Here is a 25,232-nt window from a genome sequence, read left to right as displayed (position 1 = left end):
GGTAAAACAATTCTTTGAGCATGATGAATTTTTTCTTCTCTACCCAAGAGTTTCACCATGGAACTGAATAACTGAATAAATAGTTATCTGACGATGCAAGGTCCGGAATAAATCCCGAATGTTCTAGGATTTCCCAGTTCTTTGGTTTAGCATTGTTTTGTTGTAAGAGAACTCGCTTACCATTAATCAGCATTGCATTATCGATTTCATAATCCTTTCTTATTCTATTATTTTGTGTATTTTTCCTTTTTTTATCATTGCTTCCACTTCTACTTCTATTTTATTTTTGTTTTCTCTCCTTCAAATCAAAAGTCGTTTATGTTAGAATTGCTGAGTCCGGTCTCGATAAAAATTTAGAGTGTTCGAACCAACAAACATCACATCGACCTATTCGGCGTTGCAAATTCTCAACAGATAGCAACAACCATTTTTTTACGGGATGCCGTTACATTAGTCATTGTGGTAGTGTCTTAAGTTACCGCAAATCTAAGATTAGTTCAGTGTAGTTAGTTCATAGACGTAGCGTTACAATGTGGAAATTCAAATTTCTTGTTTTATTTTCATTATTAGGTTCAGTTCGGTGTTACAATTTTTTGGGAATATTTCCGTTTTCAAGTAAAAGCCATATGCAAATGTTTTCTAGTTTAGTGAAGGAACTGGCCGCTAAAGGACATAATGTAACTGTCGTAAGTGTGTTTCCGGAGAATGGTAAAGTTCCAAACTACACTGATATAGATATTAGTAATGAGATTCCCTCTATAATGGATTCTATCGATATGTCGTCTTTGAAAACAAATTCTAGATTATCTAAATATCTTACCATGTTGTTTTTATCAAAAATGGCCGATATGACTTGCCAAGGATTATCTTCGGAATTATTGCGAAATTTTTTGAATACCTCAGGAAGTTTTGACGCTATTATAACAGAAGACTTCAATTCTGAATGTTATTTTAGCGTGTTTAACAAAATTAACGTTCCGGTGATAGGAATGAGTTCTTCTGGTATTTTACCATGGGTATATACCCACTTTGGAATACCCTGTAATCCAGCAATCGTCCCCAACATATTATTACCTTACACAAACAAGATGTCGTTTTTTCAACGATTGGAAAATACTTTGGTTACATTTATGTACAACATGTGGTTCAAATTTCACAGACGAGAAAAGGAAAAACAAATTGTCAGATCGTATATGGGAGAAGAAGCGTCAAACTTGGAAAGTTATACTCAAAATCTAAGACTTTTATTAGTAAATACACATTATTCACTAACTTTGACCAAACCAACGGTTCCAAACGTCATTGAGGTTGGCGGTATTCACATTACACAACCAAAAGTTTTACCTAAGGTAAGCGAAATATCTTTAACTTTTTACTTCTTCGACCTTTTTATATATTTTACATTATTGACTATATTTAGATCATCAAATATGACTCTAGCTCCGAAAATTCCAATTCATTGAAATAATATCGCAAATTTTTTTCGACTTAAGACTTGTTAATAGTTAAGTAACTGACACTGACAACCTTTTACAACTACAAGCTTTTATATAGTTTCACCTGTCCTGTTGTTTGTAATCAAATTTTGCAAGATTGATCCACTTCCTGGTTTCCGATTGAGCTGAAATTTTGCATGCATGTATAAATCGGATGACAGTTCAATATTATTATGACATAGAGCTAATCTGATGATGGTGCTAGAAGATGACCATAGAAATTCCATAATTATACTACGAAACCTCGTCGAGTTTGGGCTCATTTGATTCATCTTCGTCATCGTCTTGACGAGTATTATGATACTAGATGGTAACCAGGGTCTGATAATGGAGCTGGAAGGGGACCACAGGAACTCCATAATTATACGACGCAACCTCATCGAGTTTGGGCTCATTTTATTCGTCTTGACGAGTATTATGATACTAGATGGTAACCAGGGTCTGATAATGGAGTTGGAAGGTGACTACAGGAACTCCATAATTATACGACGCAACCTCATCGAGTTTGGGCTCATTTTATTCGTCTTGACAAATACTTTGATTCTAAATAGTAACCAGGGTCTGATAATGGAGCTGGAAGGGGACCACAGGAACTCCATAATTATACGACGCAACCTCATCGAGTTTGGGCTCATTTTATTCGTCTTGACAAATACTTTGATTCTAAATAGTAACCAGGTTCTGATAATGGAGTTGGAAGGTGACCACGTTCGTCTTGACGAGTCTCTTGGTTGGTGAACAAATTTCGCAAAAAAAGTTTGTCCTATTTGTTATGAATGTGAATTTTGTCTTATTGATTGGATGGATGACCCAATACCGAAATGAGCACGTGCCGATGACGAAATTGTATGAGAGTTTATGAACATTTCATGTAGCTAACGTCGCGCAGGGCGAACTCTCTTGTACTGAAGCCTTTATCGCTCTACAATGAACCTCTGGGGGAGAGTGGACTGTTTTTGTCAAATACTCGTGGAAACAACATGAACAAATTAAATTAAAGTAGAAAAACCTTTTTTAAAAAGCAAACTTTTAGTATTTGTTAATAAAATGAACTGAAAAGTTAAATATAAACTAAGTCTAATAAGTTACTAAATACTAATACACCTCAATTATTAAATCTTCCCCTTTTTATCATAGTCCCAATTTTTTAAATAAAAGCATGTTACATTTTGAAGGTATGATTAAGAACATTTAGTACTTTTTTTCCTCTTGCCATCACAGTGTAAAATGATAAAAAAGATTTAATAAATAACGTAAGCCTGATTGTTACCGCCCTATATCGCTAATCAACGTCCGAGGTGAAGTTTTTGAACGTCTGATCGAGGACAGAATCTAAGACTTCTGTAACGAGCAGAATATTCGGATTAAGGCCCGAACACTTCCAGCACAACGCCATCACCAAGCTTCAAACTATCATAACCCAAGCAATGAGCCTCTGCCATCTTCAGGGATTGCATTGATCCAAAATCATTTGAAATCGGACATATTTTGAGCAATCCATATCATAACAGGAATTGTATTTCTCTTATTCTTGCCTCTATCCGACAACCGACAACCAGCAATTCAAATTTTTGGGAAGGTAAAGTTTGATGTTACGAATACAATTATAAATCTAAAATATCTACTTTGGAAATAAAATGAAACGTATTTCACAACTTCTATAGAAAGTTTTCAACAACTCAGTTATTTAGAATGGGCCACAGTGTATCCGTAAATTTCTGCACAATATACCGTTACTTAAAATAAGAACATAGAATCTAGAAATATGATTAAGAGATTGAATGCTGATTTAATAAGTATTGAAATTAGATCTTGTAACGCACTGATAACTTTGTTTACATTAAGCAAGAATACTAAGGATTAATAATGACAAATGAAATCATCCAAATGTATGTAATTCATCCGCAATAATTAGTAGGAAGAATAAATAACTTTTTCATATTTCTTATTAGAAATAACGTTTTTAAAAACCATTTAGTTCAATTTATCAAGTAAAACTACAACTAGTGAAGCAAAAGAATAAAAATAATACAATACACAGTTATTGTATAGAAAGATAATAAACATATTTTGATTATATTGCAAATTTGTAGATAACTCATGAGTAGTTTTTATTAATAAATATTTTCCAAAGTAATTAGTAGTTTACAGAATGAAGAAACATTTTTGGTAATTTTATACTTTCGCGGTTCCATCGTTTTTTGGCTCTAGAAGATCGAAAAATCATCCGATTTCGATGAATTTTTTTTTTAAATCTTCGTTATTACGGCGGATTTGCGAGAAAAATTATTAGAATGAAAAAATGCTTATGGAAATCCACTCATTTACGTATAATTGTTGATAACTTTTTTCTAAATAATCAAATATTTTTTTTTCATAATCTACACAAAAAAAACAAACAAATTGTAAGAAAAATTTATACAAAAATGTTAATTTATCATGTTTTTAGAATTAAAAATATAACAATTTTCCTTAAAATGGACCTTTTCTCACATATAATCGTTTGTACCTTCCTTGTATTGTACATCGGGAAGTTGTTGACTGGAAAAGCAGAAATAAATCAGGGATAACAACACGAGTTAACGTACTACGGCAGCTGGCAAGGTATAACAACAAACAATTTTTTTACAATTGTCTCTCTTGCAAATAACTTGTTGAGGAAATAATTTTGAACACACACACACCGTAGTTTAGTGTAACTTCCAGGCCTCCAGAATCTTCCAATGTTTGCGTTCACCAAAGACCTAACGATTGTTTCATACATTCCTACAAAAAGAATGGTCGGAAATTTGTCCCAAAACTGAAGAGAAATCACAAATAATTTTAGATTATGACAAAACCAAGGGCGCAGTTGATAAATCATTTGAGTTACACATGTAAAAAGAGCTTTACCAGATTGTAGCGTATTATCTTCCCAAGATGGAAGTGAGGCAGGTGTTGTGCAAGGTATTACCAGTGTCCACGTAACCGTGGAAAAAAAATCAACACTAGATGTGGCATTTGCGAAAAGTTTATGCGGATTATGTAGTTTAGAATAGGAAATCACTTGTTAAACTTAAGAATATCAAGCTTATTATTAAGTCAAAATAAAAAGAAAAAAATCAATATTCCAAATCAAATAAATTACAGTGTGTTTGGGACATGAGGAAGTAATTTTTTATGAAATTTTCTATAAGAAAAACGTTTTTGATGAAAGATAAAAATAAAAAACCGAAAACAAAAGCTGTAGATCTTCCTACTACCTACACCGCTTCCAACCCCAGATCCCCCCTTAAATTATTCTCACTTCCATGTTCATCATATTCTCCTCCTTGTCCAATGAGTTCCATCCTACTGTTATTTTGTCTGGTTTCAACCCTAGTCTAATAGTTACTGATGTATTTCAACATCCTTGTCACCTATTTCATCAATTATCTCTCGAAATTCTTCAATTTATCATTGTTATGTTAAGTATTCTTTCGTAAAATCCATTCTAATATCTATAAGGAATCCATTTATGTCTTCCCTTTTGGTTCCATTGGTATAAAATGTCAGTTTCGAATTCTTTACTGATTTGACTTCCTGGGGAGTCAACAAATTAATTTCTTTTTGATACTCGAAGTGGTTATACAAAACAGAAGTGATTACGGCGACGTAATTATTTATTGATTTAATTTGGAAAAATATTTAACAAAAAACGTGAAATCTATATTGGTATGTTAAAATTCGTTGATTTCTAAGGATGCAATTAGTGATGATTCTGGTTTTAAAGATTTGTGGTTAATTTTTTGTTATTTTTTTTCATTTTTTTCCCGAACAAATAGAAATATGATTTTTGACATTCATTTGAACTATACTTTTACTGAAAAAATACAAACAAAAATTAGAATGTTTTTAAATAAAGTAAACAAACGATTCCACCGCCATTTTTGATATTATTTATTTCTTTTTTTATATTTTTGAAGTACGCCAATGATTATCACTAATTGCTACTTTAATTGTAAAATTATTATCAAAAAAATATATTTGATTGGAGTTAGTCTGACATGTAAGGTGAACAATTGCAAATTTTGATTTATGATTCAAATAGATCACATATACGACCTTTTACTTTTTAATAACGTGAACAAGGTAATTATCAAGTGATACATGATAAATTTATTAATACAATAATTTCAACATCGAGCGTTTATATTAATCTATAATATTCCAATAATATAAATTAGATCTATTTCTTATAATAACTGGAATTCATTATCTTGAAAATCATGATTGTTAACATGCTGTTGACACAATTAAACTCAGTTTGTTTATTTATATTATATGAAATTTCACTTATAACAAAAGTACATTTTAGTTACATCCTGAAATGAATATTAACATACCAGGTAACTCATTTAAATTGGAAGAATATTGGAACGATTTTCTTACAGTCAAATAATTCAACTTCGGGATGAAATTTTTTATGATAAGTACAAGAAGAAATTATTTTGTAGTCGAAAATAAACAGTGTCCAATACCAATTTTTTAATATTGCATCTATTCTTATGTATATTATTCATTTTTTGGCTTCATCAGAAAATTCTAAACACAATTCATCTACCGGGTAAGCAACTAAGAACAGCTGTCGACCATATCTCAGGATCAGATTATATCACAGCTTCAGGGAGAAAAAATTATAACAAAAGTGTCCGCGAAAAACACATGAGTTTATTTAACTCAGTTTACAACTTTGAAAAAATACAATTTATTGAGTAAAAATAAATAAATAATAATAATAATAAATGATTTCAATAATCTGACTAGCGTACTCGACGAATTTCAAACTATTAAGAACTCAGTATCAGTGTACAAACAGCCTCAAATACTAAATCTTATCGTACACAATACCAACCATAAACAGTTATAAAATCAGTTGATGAGAATATTTTTGGACGTTCAGAGTCGCATCATTATAAGATAAAAATTAGTAAATGGAGACGATACGTTAATGGGCTTCGAGTTCGTAGTTATTAATAAGGGACACTTTGAATCGCTCAACTATGACGTTGGTTGCAATTAGGATCGTATATAATAAATACTATAAATAATTATAAGATCAGTAGATGAAGATATTTATGGTCGTTTACTGTCTCATCAATTTGAGATAAAAATAAGTTATTGAAGACAAAACGTTAATGGGGTTCGAACGTCTAGTCATGAATAGGGAACACTTAACTATATAATTAACAGATCCTAATGGTTCCCATAAGGAGTGGTGAAGTAAATCGTGGAAATTATTTATAGAATCTCAGGTCTACTCAATTAAATGACACTTTATATACGACAATAAAATTCTTCAGCAAATTCTGAGCTTATTTTTGTTATTTGTACCAGATTTTGTCCAGCAATACAAAATATATAAACTCTAATCAATTCAATTACCAACGTGAATGCTAGAGGAAGTTGTTTTGTGCTATTTTGTTAAATGTTATGTGTAATGCTGAATTTCATAGTTCACAGTTCATAATAGGATAGGGAAATGCAAAATACCCTTAAGCGCATAGGTCTGATAAGTTTCTCTATTCAAATTACTCATTTTTCCTTCAAGAAGCCGATCAAAGACTTTGGCTTGAATCTTTTGACGTCGCTAGGCAAATTGCAAAAGTGATTCGCGCTCGTTTAAGTGCTATGCACTCACAATTATGTGATCTATTCTTCCTTCTCCATGCACCAGCGGCACTCCATGTGTAGTTCTTAATGTCCATGGCTTCTTAGATGAACGAATCCACTTAAAAGTCCAGTTACCAGTCGATTTTCGCGCTTATTTGAGTCGAACTGTTATTTGGTTAAAGAGACAGAAGGCTGTCTACGTCTCACTTAGATTGTCTCATGCCAGGGGTCTGTACCCATCTCCGCAGAACCTTCCTTGCAAGCAGACTGTTGAGAGATGTAGTAGTCATACTGTCAGCTACATTAAGAATAGGTAAGGGGCCTATTGAAGGATGAACCGATCCCAATTTGGCAGACGAGTTAGCTTCGTTGTTGTACGAATGACATGACATCCAAGCAAGTTGGATCTTGCAGCAATTATTCACCAATTGTAATACTCCAGCTCAAACCTAGAGCACGCCATTCAATCTTTTATGGTTTATTGGCACGCGCCTTGATACCTTCATATTAAAGTGCTTACAGTTTTCGAGATATTTGATGAGAATTCACAAAAGTCTGGAAGATATATTGTTTTAATACCAATATGAATAAAATTGTTTTTGAGTAAATTTGTAGGAAAAAGAACTTTGAATGTCTCTTAAACCTTTTTTGTTTCTGAATCCTGAAAATTCTCCTTTCCATGGAATTATCTGCGAGTCGTAATCTGCTTCTAAAGTAACCTAATGAACACGAATGATACTGAACATCCAGGACCATCATTTACTGTAACTACTAAAAAAATGATTGATAAAATATAAAACAGTTTCCATTAATTAATATATATGAAAATGTTCTGTACAAGGTGGGTGCCGCGATTGCTTGATGCTGATCAAAAATTAACGAGTACTAGAGAAATTAGAACGATTATTTCAATATTTTCAAATGTCACACAATTTAATTTTTTTTTTCAATATGAATTTATTTTACAGCATTAAATAGCAGAAATAAAAATACAGTCAAAACAATGAAATGAGTTACTGAGCTAGCGATTTCGTCCATTTCTTGGTCATGGCTGCAGCATTTTGGGAATCCAAATGTAATTTTTTTATTAATTATGTATTTGGAAAAGAGAAAACGATAACTTAATTTTAATTTATTGCTTCATTAGTCATATTCCCCTGATTTGCTTTGTTCTGATTACTTTCCGAAATTAGGAAAATAGCTTGAAGAAATGCGGTTTCAGAAAAATTTATATTCATTATAGGTAAAATAAACAGAAATATCAGAAATGCGCTTTTTTTCAGAAGATAATTCTGTGATTAGATATAAGGGAATAGATTCCGTTCATTTGGACAATATTTTAATTGTACGTTAGTTTATGACCACTCTGTACATGTCACTTGTATGCTTTCAAATGATAAACGACATAAAAATCTCACCCACCCAACTTAAGAAAGTAAACTAAAGGTCAACATCTTGATATTTAAATTTAAATAAAAACATATTATTGTTTGTGCGTTATTATTATATCGCCATTTTGATAACATAACAACAAACATTATTAGAACAATTTACGATAATATCATGAACTCCTGACATGAGTTCTCCAGGGAAAAAATGTGTAATGTAAGCAAAATTATGAATTTTCGAATACAGGATTATAATGAAATAGTATAATAAAAAAACATCTAGATTGGAAAAATAAATCACGTATCATGTCAGAACCAAATTGAGTAGATATAGTTTAAAAAAACTAAAAAACACGCTTACTAATCACATCAAACTTTAAAATTTTAATTAATTTTTAAAATGAAGTTAAAATAATATTACTAGAATTTTCCATTCATTATTGTTTTGTGTGTCGGTGCTTTAGAAGCGTGTTTCTTGGTTTCTTTAAACTATATTTATTCAATTGATTCCACACTTTTATCATTGTTTTGCTGCTAATATACCTACATCTCGTCGAAACTTGTATCAAGTTGTAACAGTGTAGTTGGTAAGGTAGTCGAAGTGCATAAATTCTAGCAGGGAGTTCGGAGGTTAGAATCCTCTGTAGACCGATATTATTTTTATTAAAAAAGCCACTTGCTCTTTGTCCAAAAGAGGGTTACCAACAAACTATCTCACAAACAAACAAATAAACCCACGTACGGGTGAAGCTGATATAAACGTGTTAAAAAGAAATTCTTCTTGGTTATCGAACAAAATTTTTAGTGATATATTTGATGACTTTATGAGGTTAATTATTATAATCAGTTTTTTTGATGAGATGTTTGTTATATTACCAAAATAATGTACAATGTTTCTGTCTCATGACTATTGAGGCATTTCGGAAGCGCTACAATCAAAGTTAATGCTCCAGCTTGTGGAAAAATTACTGAAGTTTGGTTGAAACACCAATCATATAATGTTACAGAATATCCCAATAAGCTACACAGCTATACAGGAATCAAACTCAAGCTCACTATTTGCTTCCTCTGAGGAGATATCGCTGTTTGATAGTTATTGGGAAAAAAAGACCATAGAATGAATGAGTTTGCAAAATCCTTGTTTTTCTCTCAATCTTTCTGGGAAGTTCACTTGTCAGCTAGATATACATATAAAAAATAGCTGCTTATTTCCTAAATATCTTATCTCCACATCATAAATTTCATATCAAAATCTTCTGCTAATCGTATTTGTTTCCAGGATTTAAAAGATTGGATCGAGGGATCAACAGATGGCGTTATATATTTTTCCATGGGATCTTTATTGAGAGGTTATACTTTTCCTATTCAAAAGCGCGAGGCTTTCATTAAAGCATTCAACTCACTCCCTTATAGAGTTTTATGGAAATTTGAGAACGAAACAATGGAAGGTGCCTCAGACAAAATATTAGTGCGAGATTGGTTGCCTCAACTGGATATATTATGTAAGTGAGAGTGTTCATATTAATTCCGTTGTGCGGCAAAGGATTTCAGCTCCACAAGTCCTTCTTTCTAAGATAAATCCGTACTCACATACAGAGAAACTGCCACAATATTAATAGAGTCACTATAAATAAACATCATAAAAATCATATCTTATCATACATACATCAAATTATGGTTTATATTCACTTTATTGGAAAACAAATTTCAATCTTATTATATAGTCGTCTTTTTATTTCTTGGAAATTGGTGTGTCCTGCAATAACAAGAAATCTTATATTCATACACTTTTCAGAAAGAGAGACTCTCAATTTTTTCTAGAATCTGATACAGATTGTTTGATATTTTATCTATACTTGCGTGCTTGGAAATCGGCCCGCTGTAAACTTTTGACTTTAACTTTATTTTTTCTAAATTATTCATCAAAAACAGCTGATTGGAAGGCAATATAATATGCTTCAATGTGACTCATATCAGCAAGACTTATCATTTATACGCAGTAAACAAATCTAAAATGTTTATGTGGTAATTGTAATGAAATTAACAAAAGAAGGCGACTTACAACCGCTTTATTAGTTCAACAACATTAAGAAATCACCTTAATGTCGTTTAAATGCAACGACAACTCCGTGAGGTACGTGTGGTGACTATTAGTCAGTGGACAGTAAGACGAAAACTGCTGGAAAATAATCTGACCTCTAAAACACCTACGATTGGATCTAATCTTACTCCAGATTATCGGCAAGCACGCTTACATTTTGCACAAGATCATCTGAATTGAACATTGGAGCAATGGGGATTTGTTCTGTTCTCAGATGAAACCATGGTAGAGGCCCTAAGAACGATTTGCAGATTGAATGATCTGAGTACAATTTCTATAGGAGCACGAACCTGCCCTGTGTTCATTCGTAGAGGCGACCGTCCTCACGGAAGAAGAGATTTAACGGATGAAAGATATATCGAGGAGATTTCAAAAATTCATTTGGTACGTTACGTCGCACAACATTGAAGACGAATTTATCTTCATGCATAACAACGCCAGAATCATGCAAGATTACATTTCAGAAGTCGGTTTTCGAGTTATGGAGTGGCCAGCATACAGTCCTGACCTAAATCTGATAAAACATTTATGGGATGAGCTAAAAAAGAATTCGAGCCAGACTTCCTACTCCAAACTCGATCCTAGAGCTTATTATTGGACTAGAATAAGAGTGGTTTAACGTCCCACAAATAACAATGATTAGATCTATGCCTAATCATATGAGAAATGCTATTAAGGCAAGAGGAGGTCATACCTATCATTAAGTGGGTCGATTTCTATGCACGCAAGAATATAACGGACTTATCTGTCACATGCGAAAAAGGATTTCCTTCTATGTTTAATAATGTTATTTTAAGCGAAGAAAGTATTTATTTTCCAATAAGTACGATTGTTTTGCCAGAGGTATTAAGGATTAAGGATTAAGGATATACAACTTCAAAATCTCTTGTCATTTTCCCTTCAGTTTTCCAACAGTTATGCTTATCCTATTTGAAGTAGATAAAAACGATAGATAACTATTATATCATCAATTGTACTAGCTGCATTCTGGTTCTTCATTTCCCTCTGCCTTTGCGAATGACCTATTTTTCGTGAACATGCCAAGTATGAAGCGACTCTCCGATATTGAAAATTCACATTTAAACCTTTCCCATATTGAATATTACGGCGGTAAAAGTAGGAAAGGTGAGGCTAATCTAACTTTTTTTATTTTCGTAGGCACAGCCAAATAAATTTAACATTAACTAAAAATAGTAATTTGATTAGTATCGCGTCTTCAATCAATTTCTGTTGACCCTCAAATATATTCAAAAAACATAAATCTGGACAATTGCTAAATAACAGTTCTTTCAAGTGAAGCCCAGTCCAATAACCTTGTAGCTGCACTGAAAATAACGTGAAAAACGATCTTTTTTAAAGCCTTGAAAACAAATATTGAAGGGAAGGTGTTCACGCATATTGGGTTACAAAAATCGCACTTAATTTTGTTAACATTTAAGACCCGAAAGAAATATGGGATTAAGATATAATTAGTCATACTTTTGATGGTATATTAGCATTTTTACTTGGAATATATTTATTGGAAATTTATGTCAAAAATAATTACCTTGATGTGGTAAAATTAAAGTTTATCAAATAATACATCTTCAAATTTTATGAGTATAACAAAGGATATTATGCATAAAATTGAAGTAAATTGCATGAAATAATTGAAAAATGTTTAATCCTTGAGTACGAACCTCAAAAACCAACAGTTATAAATGTTTTTGGGATCTATAGGGATTTGATCAAGATACGATCTGTTATATCTTACTATCAAATAACCATACTCCAGACTTCTCTACTGTAGAAATGCTCGTTTCCTATTTTCCTACTTTCAAGATGGTACGCTTTTCAAATATTTGAAAATTCCAACTAATGAATTGTGGAATTGCAGATGGTATTTATTCATAGCTATTTCAAAATATACATACAAGTGTAGCAATTCCGGTTTAATATGTTTTCCGAAAAACAGTAAAATCGGAATTTGTTAGATTATAAACAGACATTTCATACGCGTAATTATTGTAATTTTATTCGTTTTGTTACATTCCATTTTAGATCAAGTTAGATGGAATGTAATTCTGCATCTCATGTTAAATTAATCAAATAAATATGAATATGAACTACATATTCGTGTACGAAAATTGAGAACGTCATGGAAATAATGTACATTGTCTATAATCCAACAAATATTTCAATGCCGTTTAAGAAAGCGATTACATTTCTGTCAACAATTAATCTCGTTGGGTTTAGTTTTTGGTAGATACGGAAACTTTATGTGGAGTATAGCTTTCTTTGGCTTTGGTAGGCTAGAGTCGAAAACTGGGAGTGAAATTAGCAATTTAATGAAAAAAAAACCTCACTGAAAGAAAGCACTGTTATGTGAATGTTTGTGTAAACAGAAGGGCGGTTGTATGATTTAACCATCAAATATTTTAATAATGAGTTGTTGAAAAAACGTAATTTTCTAACACAGGTGTATATACAAGGTGTCCAGAAAGAGTATCGGGTATTTGTTTTCGTGCCACATTCGAAACGAATTTTTATCCATCCGAAAGCGAAGCCAAGCTTCAAACATCAAAAAATTGTCCTCACATTTGATTTTAGAAGAAAGATTTGCATTTAAAAGCCTATAAAATTCAATTGATTCAAGAATTGAAGGTTACGGACTATGCTTATCGACTGAATTTTGCGAACAAAATGATGCATTGATTTACTAACTTTGAAAACATACTGTTCAGCGACGAACCAAATTTTCACCTGAATGGTCATGTTAATAAGCAGAATTGTCGGTACTGGGCAGTCGAGAATCCAAGACGAAAGCATGAACGACCCCTGCACACCCCAAAGGTCGTTGTTTGGGCCGCTATGTCTGATAAAGGAATTATTGGTCCTTATTTTCATGAAGATCAACGAGGCCGAGCAATCAATGTGAATAGTGACCGTTACTGCGATATGCTGCGAAATTTTTTGGTCCCAGAGTTGCAGGAGTTTGGGGCCACTTGCCATACCTCGAATGACTCTATGGAAGTTGTGAATGAATTATTCCCTAATAAAGTCATTTCGCAAAGGGGTAACATTAACTGACCTCCCAGAAGCCCCGACCTTAGCCCTCTTGACTATTTTGTTTATTTTGTCTATATTTGTCTATATTTAAAGCTATAGATCGATGTTCAGGCCCGATTCCTGTCTGGTAGTAATAAAATAAGACGTTCCATTGATAGGTTTTCAAAAGTAACAACCCAATTTTACCTTAATGTCGGAAATTGTGATGGTGTAAGTTTTACTACTTTGAATTAAGAATCAACAAGATATTTCCACATGAATTTGGTTGTAATTCAGTATTAACTATATCTGGAAAAATCCTATCAAATTGTGGACTTATTAGTAATACAAATCTAACCAATAAAGTATAAATTATAGTATTTACTTTGTAGCCAACATTCTTTGAATAAATTAATTAAATAATCTATAATTAAATCAAATATAATTTTTTCATGTTAAAGGTCACCCCAATGTTAAGCTATTTATTTCACATGGTGGTTTGCTTGGTATGCTTGAATCAGTATATTGTGGTGTTCCAATGATTATAATACCTCATTTTGGTGATCAGTTCAACAATGCTGCTGCTTTGGAAGCGAATGAAGGAGGAATTATACTGAATGTTCCTGATATTACAGAAGCCACTGCCTTACGAACTATCAAGGATGCAATAAATTTGTCGTAAGTTTGTCCAATTTCTAACAAATCGTTTGTAAATCTCTATAGAATAATATTACATACATGGCGATTTAGTTTAAAAAGAACATGCCGGGGGATTAGTAGATTTTTTCAATGATATAATCCTCTCACATATGTTTGCTGTGAAGAGTACAACTTCACCCAATAATAAAAAAATTAATGCACTAAAAATGGGTTTGAATAAATGTTTTCGTTCTGCGTTTGTGCGAACGAACATCAGTAATCATGCAGCCTCTAAACGTTTTGTATTATTGAACGTGTCAGTCGTAGTCCTCATAATCTTTTGAAATTTGTTTATTCCTTTTTTTTTCTCTTATTTCAACATTCCTAGTCTAATTAACGTCCCGCAAAAAAGAACAACGATGGTCTGATTCTTATCCATCGCAATTATTCATTTTTCTTCAACATTCTTACTTTATTTGTTCTCATCTGTTTCCATATCTATGAATGAAAGTAAGTAATATAAATTTAAAACTTTGATGTTTTTAGGAGAAATGCGAAAATCTTATCAGAAAGATTTAAAGATCGACCTCTACCACCACTGGAAACCGCCGTCTACTGGACTGAATACGTTGTGAGGCACAAAGGAGCCTCTTTTATGAAATCTGCAGCTGTTGATATGCCTTTTTATCAGTATTATTTACTAGACGTACTTACATTTTTGGCTTGTATACTAACAATCACATTATGTCTTATTATTTATATTTGTAAATTGATATTAAGAAAAGTAGGATACAGTCTCAATAGAATGAAAGCTAAACTAGATTGAGTAGAAGCTAGAGGAATAATGATTCCTAATCCATTATCATTTATTCACAAGCTTGTTGAAAGTTTTTAGGATCCAGAAAAATTCATATCTCTCCAAAACTAGCTACATAATTACTTTTTGATTAATAATAATATCAGAAGATGATGAATAATAGGAATTTCTTTAGAAAAATGTTTGATAATATTCGTTATTATGGAATTTTATCCAGATTTTCAGTCACTTGCTTGCCCTCTGTATTCCTTTTAGCAATTATATTTCAACTCAATAAATGATTAATCAAGTTATTTGTTTTGTATTTTTACTTTTCGTATATGTATAGTATGATTTTGTTAAGTAGGTATCTGTTGATTTTCTAGTACAAATAATTTTTTGTGATATTTTTGTACGTGGGCAACTTGTCCGAAAACTGTTTTTTCAATGAAGTTTTTTACTGCACTTTCACTTTCGACGAGCCTAATTTTTCTAGCCATCCAAAAAATAATCTCTAATTTATCTTTGCAAAATTAGTTTATTTCGCTGGAATCAATTCTCAGTACATCATTTTTTTCTCTGAATGTGTTTTTGCTAGAAAAGGAATTCTAGTAAATTATGAAAACATGGGAGCAGGTATTAACAAGAAATGTGAATATAAATAATGAAAAATACGAATTAATGGAAGTGCAAATAAATTAAAGTTGGAAGAGAATAATGTAGTTAGAACAAGTTCAGAGCTTTAAATATTTGTATAGAAATACGAAGCAATGAAAAACAAGAAATAGATGTGAATTTAGTACAACAATTGGACTATATAATGGTTTATAAACTCAAAATAGTTTTTACATCTATGTATGAAGATCGATAAAAATAATTTGGTATCTTGAAGTTAACAAAGGACACATGGTAAAAGAAAGTTGCTGAAATTTTTTGAGAAAAATGTATTACATTGACAGATGCTACGATAAAAACTAGGAAACAAAAATAATAGAGGAAAGTCATCTAAGAATATAGAGATGAACCTGCCACCCGCATAAACGACATTAGAGGGTAGATAAGAGTTGGTAACCCGATGTTTTGCTAACTACTATAAGCAGCTTTGGTTAAAATTGCAGTGAATCTATACACAATCAATTTTCAGTACCCCCAAAACTAGCTTCCTATGACTTCCTATGACCATTCACTGGTCCTAAAAGACTAATTCATCATTAGAAAATATTAACGTTAACTTTTACTGTTACCACGGCCAGACTTCCGAAAACGGAACACTCTAAATGGTTCTATCTAAAAGGATTTTTGGCTCCTTGCAAAGGAATGGGATGAAGCAAAATTTTTCCTAACCTAATTTAACCTAACCACGAATTTTCAGCTACTGATATTTTGTCCCTATATTTAGATTTCCTTTGATGAAGATATTGCAAAAAGCAAAGAAAGAATATGACGATGCAGGATGAAAAAATCTGTGGAGGTTTTTCCTGTCATAAAAGATTAACAATCTTTCTTAACCCCTTGCCTTACGAGACGCCAAAAATCCCTTAAGATACCACATCTGGTGTGTGATATACCAATCGGTGGGTTCCCATTTTCGGAATTCGTACATACACAGCGTTCAATACGTAGAATGACTTAAAGTCGGAAATTTATCTTTTCGAAGCACGTATTAATTTCAATATTTATCTCACACTGTAGGATTTATCGATTCAAATGTGCTCTTAACTGTATAAAGTTCCATAAAATTCCATGTCTAACTAAATGAAAAATAGATTTTATGTGACACTGTAGATAACTGGAAGAAAATCATTAATTGTATATCAAGTATTTAAAAACCGATAAGGCATGATAGTTCTGTTTATCTTGAAGAAATTCATAAAGAAGTTGAAGCCTGGCTAATGACCCGTATGCTATATACATGCAGCATTAAAATTTTTAGTTTATATCGAAATGTATTGCTTGAAAGTGATAATTATCATTCTATCTATTTTAAGTGTTTGTAATTGTTTGAATATATTATTTATGATTACATTTTTTGGCAAAAGTCACTATTTGGCTTTCGAGTCACTCATCAAACAAATGTCAAAGAAAGGACACAATGTTACGGTGATAATAAATACAAAAATTAATGAAATTGGTGATTATCGTGTAATTAATATAATGGATGACTCTGTGAATAAAACGGAAGTTTTATCAATGAACATTGCTACAGAACTGAGAACGGACCTTTATAAAAGAGTTCTTAATCAAAGAGAGTATTCAAATCAGTGTTGTTCCAAAATGAAAAGTAAAAATTTCCTGAATTTTTACAATGAAAATGTTACTTTCGATATTATAGTCGCCGAAGTGTTCAATACAAATTGTTTTTTTGGACTACAAGCTAAATTTAATGCTCCAATTGTAGGTAAGTGAATAACGGTTGAAATATTAGGCATTAAAATAATTATTTACTTAGGTATAAATATTTCTGATAATGTAGATGAAACATGATCTACGTAACTTCCAAATCTCCAATTCAATTCCAAGCCTCGTTTAACAAAAAGATCATAGAATTAATATATTGCTGTCCATCTGCATGACAACACTCTTTATCTCGGGAATACTTGAAGAAGTTATCGCATTGAAACAAGTACAGCTCTTTAAGCTATGACCTACTCTTAAAATTCAAGGATTCCAAGCGAGCAATACAAGTTTTTACAGAAGACGCTACAAAATAATCATAATAAGTTTCGCTGACATAAAATGTGAAGAGGTGATATCTGATAGACGACATAGTCATTTCAAATTCAAACTTCAGAACACACCAACAGTTTGCTCTAGGCTTGGACTGCAGTGACATAAAGTCCTACATCAACTGTTGTGGCAGAATGATCCAGCTCGTTTGAGTGATTGATCATTCTGGCAATGACGAGGTTGATTAATTCGTCAGTATTGGATCAGCGAAACCGCTAGTGGATTGGCTGATCTCTTTTTAATATCCTACCACATGGCATGGTCTTGATTAGTTTATGTCCATCAAACCAAGTATATAATATTTCGTTGTGTCTACGTCCTAGTTATTGTTTAGTAGTGAAAACATTGATGAAACAAAATAAAGCTGACACGATATCACGAGATAATGTGAAATTCGACTGGTGTATGCAGTTTCAACAACACCGTCATTTAAGACGACACCTCCATTCTGTTGTCAACACGGACTATCTAGAATGTACTGATGTATGAAGAAGATAGAAACTGCTGACTACGTTTTCGGTGATTGCCCAGCAGTCGCACGCGCGAGGTTCCAAATATGGGCAAGCCTTACATTTCAATATTTAGTGACATCTGTGTCTAATTACCTTTTCAAAGGACATCGGCTTTTGATAGTTTGACCCTGACTCATCCACTTACCTAACCACATATTACAAAACTCTTAAGGGAATCAAAATTTATATTCATAATGATTAAAAACATATAAATATATGATCTCCATTGTAATTATTTAATTATCGAGATTAAGTGCGGAATAATTTAGTTAATATAAATATATTATCATCTAGGTCACCTCTATTTTTCATCACAAACATTATGATATGAGGACCAATTACTATTTTTATGCCTGTTTGATCATAATGGTTTTAAAAATTAAAAATAATTGTAAATTTTTAATGATTGATTGATTTTTACTGACTAAGTGACATATTTCACTCTAGTTATCATTCCCAGCGGTGTTTTCAATTCCAAAAAAAGTTGGCTTTCATTACAATCACCGTAACTGCCTTTGTCTCATGGTACTTGTACCCTTCAAACTGCATTTTCAATCTGGTCTCATGTCAAAAGTCATAGAGATTTGGGTGGAGTGGCTGGTATGACCTGTACGACTTGGTGCTGTTTTAACTGTTGGATTACTACGCGAAAGTAGTGACCTTTTGGAGTGTATTCGTGGTGCTTAGCAGCTTCATACTGTATGAAAAAATCTGTCATCTTCTCCTTCCACGTGACATTTCTCGTCCAGATCATCACTTTGTATCTGTGCCATATAGCCCATGATTATCCCTCACTAATAATTTTAAGTTCCAAATGGCTATTAACTGAACCAATTTTTTCTGCTTTATTGCTAATAATTTCGCACAATTGCGCATCATCAAATCTTGGTAAAACTAGTTAAATTGGCATTCTAAAATAACTTTTCAATTAGACTACAGCCAAACAACGATTCAATTTTAAGTGGCACGTGCTCGATAATTCCTGGCATTATTTCATTCTGAGATGGTTCAGGTCGATAATCAATATCAATTGAAGTTTGATCAAGTTCGAACCGCTTGTACCCCTCATAAAACAAATTAGAGCAAAACAAAGTTATTTGTACAAAATATCAAAATAGGACGAAGGATAAAATGACACTGGACATAATCGCCGGCCATTCACGAGTTAACACGTTCATTGGATTCATTGGATCATTTGGGATGAACCTTGAATATTCCAAATGATTCATATTGATAATTTGTACATTTTCGATTGCTATTAATACTAGAATAAATTTCTTTTGTTAGGTATTTCAACCACAGATTTTCTTCCATGGATGTACCAATGGTTCGGTTGTCCAGAAAACCCATCGTATATTCCAGTTCTTTTTATGGATTACTCGGATAGGATGAACTTTTTGCAACGACTAGAAAACACTTTGATGCTCGTCTATAGTAAATTTATCCATTTTTATTATATTGGACCATCGGGAAACGAATATTCAAAAAAATATCTTGGAGTTGATCTGTATCAAGGAGGAGACATCCTGTATAATATAAGTTTGTTGTTGATTAATAGACATTATTCGTTCCAAACACCGAAACCTTTGACTCCAAATGTTATCGAGGTAGGAGGTATTCATATAGAACCACCGAAGAAGCTGCCGAAGGTAACAATAATTTTAAATATATTCAATATGAATCCAATTTTCAATATATTTGAACACTTGAAATAATATATTTTACAACGGAAGTCTCGTATATCCCGTATTTCGAGTTTCAGTTTAAACTTACGATGAAAAAATTGTCAATTCTAATTATTTTATTCCAGAATTTAGAACGGATAGTGAGTAATTCTAAGGAAGGCGTTATATTGATGAGCATGGGATCGACTCTCAAAGGAAGTACTTTTCCAGAAAAACAGAGAAAGTTATTTCTAAAAGTATTTTCACAGTTAAATCACACGATTCTTTGGAAATGGGAAAATGATACAATGGAAGGTCTTCCAGCAAATGTGAAAATCCAAAAATGGCTGCCGCAACTGGATTTACTTTGTAAGTAAATACGAGGATTGCTACTTAAGTTTTGAGATAAACAAATATTTATAATTGGATATGTATTGGTTTTCGAAATATTCTCCATTGACATCAATACACTTTATGGCAATGTTAGATTTGACACCGTTGCCATATCTTAAAACTTAAGTAGTAAGACTCGTATTGAAAATTTTTGTTCCGAATTAAGCGTTATAATTTAGTCAGTTATATGTTGTTTCAGCTACTTATTTTATTATTTTTTTCATTGAGAAGTCATCAAATTGTATTCTGAAATTTTATATTATGTGAAAATCATCGTATTAAACTTAAACTGTGTATAAAAATGAACGTCAAAACCAACTAAAAATTGTTAGAAATCATTTTCAGGACACTCAACGAACTAGTTAGAATCTTGTTCAGTTTCTACAAGAAGTTACAGCAAGACATTCCTATTTTAAGAAATGAATATTCCAAATAGTACCAAAGATAGAAGGAATAATGAATGACCAATGCAAAACTGTAAGATGCAAACTGCAAATTCACATTTCGATTGGCAGTCTAATTACGCCAGAAAGTCCACGTGTTAATTTTCAATGATATTGTGACAAGTACGTAACCGCACGCCATCTACTTGCGTCAGCTATAACTCAATGTAGTGGAAACTATAACGTATACAAAGGTGCACGCCATCTAACACAGCACATGACTAGATAGAAGTTTATAGACACATAAGTTTCTACAATGCTTCAGAATTATTGCAGGATCAGATATAAAGCAGGAGATTACAGTAGAGCAGTTGTTTGAATATTGAAAATATGCAGTAAGTAATCCGGACGGTTTAAAATTGATATCTCAAGTGTTGGTTATAAAGAGTTCATAGTGTTGTAATGGGTGGTGTGCTGAAATTTCGAATGTGGCAATTTTAACCACCAGCCTCCAGCGCAGAAACGTTACAATATAAAACATTATACAAATCAAAATAACTCTTAATAATAAAAATTTTATAATAAAAATTAATTGAAAATTATGAAGGAATTGTGTGCTGATAGTATCAACGAAAACTTCAAATGAATGAATAAGAACTTTATCAAAAAAGTATTTTTGCTATACTTTGGATACTTAAAATGGTTGAGGTCACAGTACTTTTTGTAACTCATATAAAATACAGGGTGATTTATTTGAAAAAAAAAACCAAAAAAATTATGTATTAATATTTTGATTCACCCTGTATCATATTCAATGAATATAAGAGAAATAAGTAATTTTCCAAAATGTTCACTTCTATTTGAATACTTTTGCCGCAACAGATTTTCATTCTTGATTGATTTTGTTTTTTGGAAAATTGGTTATAACTTCTTCGATACACATCACAACCACACATCATTGTGGTAGGGAATTCAAACTGATTTCAAATAAAATATGGTGTTTTATTTAAAAAAATGTAACATTGAAATGGAACAGAATTCTAGAAAATCCTGTAGAATTGTCAATAATTTCAAATTCATATCTCAAACGACAAAAGAGGCACTAAACTCTATCACACTAATCAATCACCCTATATATATATATATATATATATATATATATATATATATATATATATATATATATATATATATATATATATATATATATATCGATAATGATAGTTCCATATAAAGAGGATAAGAACGGATTTAGAGATTCATATTCTTGATTTTAGGTCTCTACTTTAAAAAAAAAACTAATTTCAAATCAGAGGTGATCTAAACGTAAATATTAAAGGATTTAATGATTTGTCATTAGATAGAAAAGATACAAGAGCAAGAACATACAAAATATTACTTTGAGCACCCTGAGTACAGAATATTAATATAATCTTTCAGACAATGTTCAAGATATGAGTCCTTCCTTCCAAATCAATTGGCCAATTCTGATATCATGCTTTGAAAAAATTTGTTCATTCTTTTCACAAATCCCTAGCTTCTAGCTTTCACTGGAAAGGAACTGGGTCGTATTAATAATTCATGTTTTGAATTTTACACTGTCTATATCGATTCGTTAATATCACATTATCAATATTTTTGTTATTACTCCATTTTTGTAAAACTGTGAGTTGTCTAATTCAATTGTGAATTGAATTAACTATTTAAAAATGTTTAGTATAATATTCTTTGTATATAATATTTTATTTTGCATTTTCATATGACATACGATTATTAAACTTCGACTAGGTATTTGTACAATTTTAGGTCATCCAAATGTCAAGCTGTTCATCACACACGGTGGATTGTTAGGAACGCAAGAAGCAGTGTATTGCGCTGTACCAATGTTGATATTACCACAATTTGCTGATCAACATTACAACGCAGCACTGTTGAAAAAATCCGGAGCTACTCTAAATCTCAAGTTGAGGACTACAACAGAAGAAGAACTTATTGAAGCCATAAATAAACTATTTAGTCCAGAGTAAGTGAAAATAGCCAAATTTATTTAAAATCTTGCTTCCAAAAATTCGTAACAAAAAAAAACAAATAAATTGAGGTATTATACAATCATTCCCTTGATTTCTTGATAAGAGAGTTGTAGATAGGTTAGTTAACCGTCAGTTTTAAGACATCTCTATATGAAACCACCTTTTTCTAAATTCGAAATGAAAAACTTACTCTTTTACATTTGAATCCTGTTTATACGAAAGTACTAGAAAGATTTTTCAACAAAGTGGGTTTATAATTGGTTTATACAACCAGCAATACATTAAAACAATTGATTAATAATCAGCTGTAATGATTGTGACAGAAAGTATGTGGGAAGACCTAGAGATCCGTTAATGTCCGGTTTAAAGAGCACATACCTTATTTAAAATATGGACGGACCAATAAATCGAGTAATCGAGTATTGCTGATCACGCTGCCAGTCACACTCATGGAATAAATATAAATAACGTTAAATTGTATCCAATAGTAAATTTTTGAATGCAGTTAGGTTAAAGTGCTTATTTCTTACTGCCCTTTATGTAGATTATCAGTTAGGAATGAATGTGAATTTTCCCGCTCGAAGAGGTTTACTCGCTGGAATTGTTTTTCACGGCAGGAAATTCAGTGGAGCGAAAATGTATATATATAAAAAAGAATTTTTATCTGTATGTCCCTCATAGAATCGTGAACCACTCATTTAGCAAAGTTGCCGTACATGAGCCAAAGAAAGTTTTCCGTTCGCTGTTTGCACGGCAATATATGGAATTATTTGGGATGACTGTGATGCCATCTGTCGTAAATTGTCGAAACATAAAACCACCAACAAAGGAATCAGAATCTCAGTCAAGAAAATGTTGAACGATGTAATCGAAGTAACAATTTTGACTGGAAAAATCAAAGGTGAAGACGTATTGTTGCCATCAGCATGAAAGTAAATTCAGTTATTTTCAACCCAAATCAATTATTCCCAAGTGATTTCGAAAATTACCCTTAATTTCCCGTTGATTATTACCTGAATTTTTCGTTACAATACAGACAATTTGTCTTTCAAATGATCGTTTTCCTTTTCTGTGCTTTCAGTTCAAATTGTAAGTTTTTCAACATCGATGAATTGCTTTTCGAATATATCCATTTCTTTAAATAGCACGTCATCATCATCACAGATATCATGTGATGAACTTTAACAAAGCTTTTGTGCATAAGCTAACGACCGTTTAAGTGGTGGATTTATATTTCGAAAAAGAATGAAGGGTACGCCAATTTTCTATAGATGGCACTACTATCAATAGATGAATTCCTGCTCCTGCCTCCAAATATACATGTTCTTTATTTGAAAGTTTCGTGTTAGGTATAAAATCTTTAACAGATTTTCATGAAAAAAGTTATAAATAATCTAATAATAATAAACAGGAACATATCGTGGACGAAGCTACGACGGAAGGTGCAAGTTTAGTATAAATATGTAGGTCAAGGTAATAGGTTTCATTTGAAGACATCTTGTTATCAAAACGCGCGTCCGACAGTGTAATTTGTGTTGATGTGGTGTAGTAACATCAACGGTTCTAGAAATTCCAACTTTCCATTGTCCTAGCAAAATTAAAGCTCTCAATTATTGTTTCAAATAAATTGTTAACTACTGACTCAGTGAAGTTTCCTCATAGAAGAATAACCAACACCAACACACCAAATAATTGATCTAACTGATAAAGATAACGTATACGAAATAGATAACTCAGTTATAAAACAACTACTTGACATAACTTTTCATATTGTTTGACATAAAAGTTGATAATTAGGAAATATATTCTAAAATAATAAGAATTTTTCAGACAATATAAGTGGTACGTTAATTTTAAACAAGAGTTTTCTAACACAAGATCTTGACTTTCATTATATTCAGAATGATACTTAAAAAATACTAGAGTAAAAATAGATAAACCAACTCATTTTCCTGAAATAACTGAAATCCCAAATTCAGGTATTTAGAAATATTTTCCTTTGTGTTCATAATATAACCACCAAATAAAAAAATCTCTCCTTACAAAAGCGAATATTGAAACCGATTTCCACAATTTTCGTCCTTTGAAATGTTATCTTATTCGTCACATTCGACATTTTCAACATTCTTTATATTCACCTAAAATGTATTTATTTCAGATTTTCTAAAAACGCCAAAGCTTTGTCAGATCGTTTCAAAGACAGACCGATGTCTCCAATGGATACAGCAATTTATTGGATTGAATATGTAGCCAGGCATAAAGGGGCTCCTTTTATGAAGTCGGCTGTTACGGACTTGCCGTTTTACCAATCATTACTTCTTGATGTGATTGCGTTCCTCATTTTAGTTATGTTGATTTCAATAAATATCATATATTTATTTATAAAATATACAGTGAGTGTATTCAGATTCAAAACTGAACCAAAAATTAAAATACAATAATATA

At 31.8% G+C, this 25,232-nt stretch overlaps 1 protein-coding gene across 1 annotated transcript; it reads left to right on the top strand.

The window, feature by feature from the left end:
• Positions 1-406: 406 nt before the first annotated feature.
• On the top strand, positions 407-25,232 carry LOC130448554 (uncharacterized). Its single transcript, XM_056785968.1, has 10 exons — positions 407-1,349; positions 9,795-10,017; positions 14,105-14,321; positions 14,829-15,093; positions 15,642-15,714; positions 16,997-17,476; positions 19,605-19,966; positions 20,128-20,350; positions 22,564-22,780; positions 24,946-25,232. The coding sequence occupies exons 1-10, from the start codon at positions 531-533 to the stop codon at positions 25,226-25,228; spliced, it is 3,162 nt and encodes a 1,053-aa protein (XP_056641946.1). The 5' UTR covers positions 407-530; the 3' UTR covers positions 25,229-25,232.

This window comes from Diorhabda sublineata, chromosome 9, assembly GCF_026230105.1.
Source record: "Diorhabda sublineata isolate icDioSubl1.1 chromosome 9, icDioSubl1.1, whole genome shotgun sequence".
Classification (NCBI taxonomy): Eukaryota; Metazoa; Arthropoda; class Insecta; order Coleoptera; family Chrysomelidae; genus Diorhabda; species Diorhabda sublineata.
The sequence above is the reverse complement of the archived record's forward strand: the minus strand, read 5'-3'. Positions and strand labels throughout refer to the sequence as shown.